Source organism: Lygodium microphyllum, chromosome 30 (assembly GCF_053477565.2).
Source record: "Lygodium microphyllum isolate KBCC chromosome 30, Lygodium_microphyllum_v1.1.10, whole genome shotgun sequence".
Taxonomy (NCBI): Eukaryota; Viridiplantae; Streptophyta; class Polypodiopsida; order Schizaeales; family Lygodiaceae; genus Lygodium; species Lygodium microphyllum.
In genome coordinates this window covers 63,563,604-63,568,346 of record NC_141164.1, presented here as the reverse complement: position 1 = coordinate 63,568,346, position 4,743 = coordinate 63,563,604, and the positions used below count along the sequence as shown (strand labels likewise).

Genomic DNA, 4,743 nt, shown 5'->3' with positions numbered 1-4,743 from the left:
TGCATGGTCTTATACATCTTTACATTTGAAAGGGATTCCCGAATGGAATACATTTTCTAGTGCACTTGTCAAAGGTGTCATGGACCTAGCCCATAGATTCTTGGCAGATGAGGGGTTCTTGGTGACTTTGGGACTTGCACAACACTTTGGAAAAGTGCTTAGAGGAGCTCATGCCATTGGATTGAAGCTCCATCGCAAATGGACTCTCGTGTGTGAGGGTGGATATAGACACCCTGATACTTGAGAGGAGGTAAGTGTGTTGAAGACAAACTTGTAACTTTTTAAAATAAAAGTTTAAGTAGCTAACAAGATGATTCTGCATTGCTAGGTCATGGACCTTACCATTGGCTTGTTTTATTGAGGGATGCATGTCCCTTCATATGATAGAGAGGCTGGCGAGAGGGTTAGCCCATACAGGTTTCCTGCCTCTCGTAGCTTCCTCTTCGAGACAGACCTCCAGGGCACATCATTTGAGCACACTTATGTGGATGGTGTAGAGGTTCGAGGGGGTGCAGAAAGATCACTAGTTTTTTATAGGTGTGTTATACACTCTTAGACTGGCTTATACTTTGCATTGAGATATGTCATGCTTTTGTTATGGATGTTACTAAATGGTTTCTTTTGTAGGTGGCTCCTTGCTACGTTCACAGAGAATCTCGACTATGTGCTGGATATTTTTTCAGGTTGTGGCGGCCTTGGTAGAGCATGCACAGAGATGCATCGTTTTTGCATGTGCCTTGAGGGTGATTTTAGCCTCTACAACCAGTGCTTGGTTGATGTGGCATGCGGACCGCCATCTGTTCATCCTAGTGACGATGATGATTTCACATGATTTGTAGTTGCATTATTTTTAATATGATGCCTTGTATTGGTAGTGCATGCCATGGGGCTTGATGATGCTCGGGAATTATGTATGACTCTATGGATTTTGGATCTCACTTAAATTGGGATTACTTCATAAACTTATAAAATTATGCTAAAACTTCATGCTTTAGAAGTAGTTGCATACCTATTTTTTGTTAGAGATCAAAGCATTCAATAGTTTGCGATTAGTTTGCAATTCAACATCCTAATATAATTGATCTAATTAGTTTGCAATTGCAAAATAATGAAATTCAAAGCGATAACATAATCAAACAAAAAGCTCCATAAAATAACCAAAAAAATCCAAGTGATGACCAAAAAGCTTCAAGAAGCACTTAAAAAGCTCCAAATGAAGAGCTTGCTAAATAATAGCACTCTTGTTTGTTAGAGATCAAAGCATTCAATAGTTTGCGATTAGTTTGCAATTCAACATCCTAATATAATTGATCTAATTAGTTTGCAATTGCAAAATAATTAAATTCAAAGCGATAACATAATCAAACAAAAAGCTCCATAAAATAACCAAAAAAATCCAAGTGGTGACCAAAAAGCTTCAAGAAGCACTTAAAAAGCTCCAAATGAAGAGCTTGCTAAATAATAGCACTCTTTTTTGTTAGAGATAAAAGCATTCAATAGTTTGCGATTAGTTTGCAATTCAACATCCTAATATAATTGATCTAATTACTTTGCAATTGCAAAATAGTTAAATTCAAAGCGATAACATAATCAAACAAAAAGCTCCATAAAATAACCAAAAAAATCCAAGTGATGACCAAAAAGCTTCAAGAAGCACTTAAAAAGCTCCAAATGGAGAGCTTGCTAAATAATAGCACTCGTTGGTAGACATTAAAGCATCACTCCTAGAAGAAGAGAAAAAGCTCAAAGGTAAAGAAGAAGTAAGCATTTCAAAGAAAGAACAAGTTCTCTATGTCAATAATAAGTACAAAGAGAAGAAATACATTTTTTGTGACTTCTGCAAAAGAACAGGAAACATTGAAAATTTTGTCATGCTAGGAGAAGATCACACAAGGCCTACCTAACAACTACCAAAGAAGAAGAAGACACTCAAGAGCACAAGGACAAGCCTCATTAATCTTTCTATTCCCATTATTCAGACTGGTTTTTTAAGAGTATTGTATGTACTTGCCTTAATATTCTTATCATAAGCTTTATAACCTCATGTAACCTATGCACTATAGCCTTTGCACACTTATTGAGGCCTTGTGATAGCCTTTAGCTTTATATGGTTGGTTTTTCCATGTCTACACTTAGCAAGGTTCTATTCATGATAGCCTTTGTATACTCAGTGCTTTTTATGGTTGTGATTAAGAAGGGGGTGTTGAGATTTATGCAATCACACTCCTAATACAACCTCCTTGTATAGAGCAGTATGGCAAGGGACATGCAACAACTTAGGAGAAATTGCCTTCATCCCATATACACAGTGATGAAAGTAGTACCATCCTACAACTATAAAAGAGTGTACTGGACAATTATTTGAATGTAATGCTATTGTACTTTATACTTTGAGTATTGTATCTCTCTACTCAAGATTGTGTTTATGAGTCCAAGCTAATATACCTTGGAACCTAATTCACTTGAGTAATAGTCAATGTGTCTAGTCTCATTCATCATGTCCATCCTCCATAGCTAGATCTTGCTCAAGGTTGCGTGTTTTTCAACAAAATAGACCCAATATCACGACCACTAGCATAAGAAAATATGGTGAACTCCTAATGGGAAGAGAAAGAACATCTTGATGAGTACTACAACAAGCTTCTCATGCAACACATCTTAGATGAGGAAGCCAAAAAATATTGCTTAACTCTCACATTCAACAAAGTGCTTTACCAACAAACCCATTCAAGGTAGAATAATTGAAATGACAAGCAAAGGGACAAATCAAATTTAAGAAATGTTGGTTTTATAATTGAGTTGCAATGGTTAAAATTAGAGCCTAGCTAATGACCATGTAGGGAAAAAGATGAGCCATATGTGGCAATCTTAAAGAGATCCAACATATATGTCATCTATTTCCTTTCATGTACTTGCTATTGTTCAAGGTATGGAATTAGCTAGTCCAATATTAGAATATCCCTTGCTTGACAAAGTCCTTACAAAAGAGGAGCTTCATATGGCTATTGTTCAAGGTATGGAATTAGCTAGTCCAATATTAGAATATCCCTTGCTTGACAAAGTCCTTACAAAAGAGGAGCTTCATATGGTTATTGTTCAAGGTATGGAATTAGCTAGTCCAATATTAGAATATCCCTTGCTTGACAAAGTCCTTACAAAAGAGGAGCTTCATATGGCTAGCAGCTATGACAAGTAACTGCAATACTTGATATTGAACAATATTTATCTTTGCTAGTGCATCTACCATGACTCCTTGATGCATGTGCTGCACTTGAGTATAATCCAAAGATCTAAAATTGTCTTTCACCACCATGTACTGATATTGAACCATAAATTGGAAATGTGTATATAAATAGAAGGTGCTATCAATGATTTTTTATATATAAAACTAAATAGGAAAATTTCTGCACACCCTACAAGTAATGATTGTCAAAAGCAAAGGCAACTATGATAAAAAACAAGTCAATAAAATTTAAGTAAGTGGTACTTCTTTTGATTGAGCTATGTTGGTTAAGCTTTAATCTCATTAACTGCATGTACTATCACGTTTTTACCAAGTGAATGTAGGACCAAACATATAATTAAATCTACATATCTCATCACCACAAGCCATCAAGTGCCACCACTTCTCTTGAAGACACCATAGCCTACAACTTCAATAAGCAAAGTCCTAGTGGAACACATACTCAAAACAAAATTGCAAAGACCACACCTACAAAGATCATCCTCCACATACAAGTGTGCCTCAAGAAGCATGTCTATTAGGTACTCTTTCTTTCTACAGAGAATTCCAAAATTTAGTGAAAAGGCAAGCTTCATCAACCAAAAAAAAAGAGGGACACTTCATGGATGATCAAGTTTCAATCCTCAGTGTTGACCAAGATTTAATATTCAAAGTACCCTTCTTCAAGTTCCAACATGACCGTAGCACTACATATTTAGTATCAACTGAGTCTATTCTTTCTGATGAGTTTTGTTAAGCCTATTCAACCTTACCATTGTATTCCATGCACAAAGGGTGAAAGCCCCCTTGTATTGCATTGCATATTAAAGAAAGAAAAAAAGAAAAGAAAAAGAGAGATGTGCATTCATAGACATAGCATTACACCTAAGCATCCTCAAGCTAGGTACACTTGGTGATCGCAATTGGTTGGCTCCTTCCCTACTAACCTCCTAGCCCCAATTCCTTCTCGCTCACATAAACTCAAGGCACATCATTGGCATGGCACACCTAGGGAGTCTCGATTCACCTGTGGTTGTGGGCCTATCTCCTTGAGTCACTACTGTAATCCCTTTTGTACTTTTGCGAATCTCTCTTCGTTGCCATAGCAACAATATAGAAATCATGAGAACTAGTAAGTTAATTGACAATCACTCAATATGGAAGTCCCACTCAACATTATAGTGTCTACTCATTTAGGCTTTGCAATATGGAAGTCTCACTCAACATTATATTCTCTACTCATTGAGGCTTTGTAATAGAACCTCATCCTCCATTGCATTCATGATCATGAGCTTCATGCTCCTCAAAGTAGCTCAAGGTTCCCCTCATGATTCCCCCTTAACTTTCCTATCCCTCAGCAATGATACTAAATCCCATAATCTACCCAGAAACTGGTGCCTTACCTCATCAAAATTAGGAAATGAAAACCATCAAGCTTTCTTAGTGTGTGACAACACTCCAAGATTTCTAAAAATTTGATCTATCTCCTAATCCCTCAATATGTCATGTGCATGCAAAAC

The 4,743-nt window shown here is 36.6% G+C and overlaps 1 protein-coding gene across 1 annotated transcript; it reads left to right on the top strand.

Moving 5' to 3' along the window:
• The first annotated feature begins 364 nt into the window (after positions 1-364).
• Positions 365-898, top strand: LOC148009931 (uncharacterized). The gene is made up of 2 exons (XM_087672388.1): positions 365-537; positions 628-898. The coding sequence occupies exons 1-2, from the start codon at positions 365-367 to the stop codon at positions 830-832; spliced, it is 378 nt and encodes a 125-aa protein (XP_087528514.1). The 3' UTR covers positions 833-898.
• The last annotated feature ends 3,845 nt before the right edge of the window (positions 899-4,743 follow it).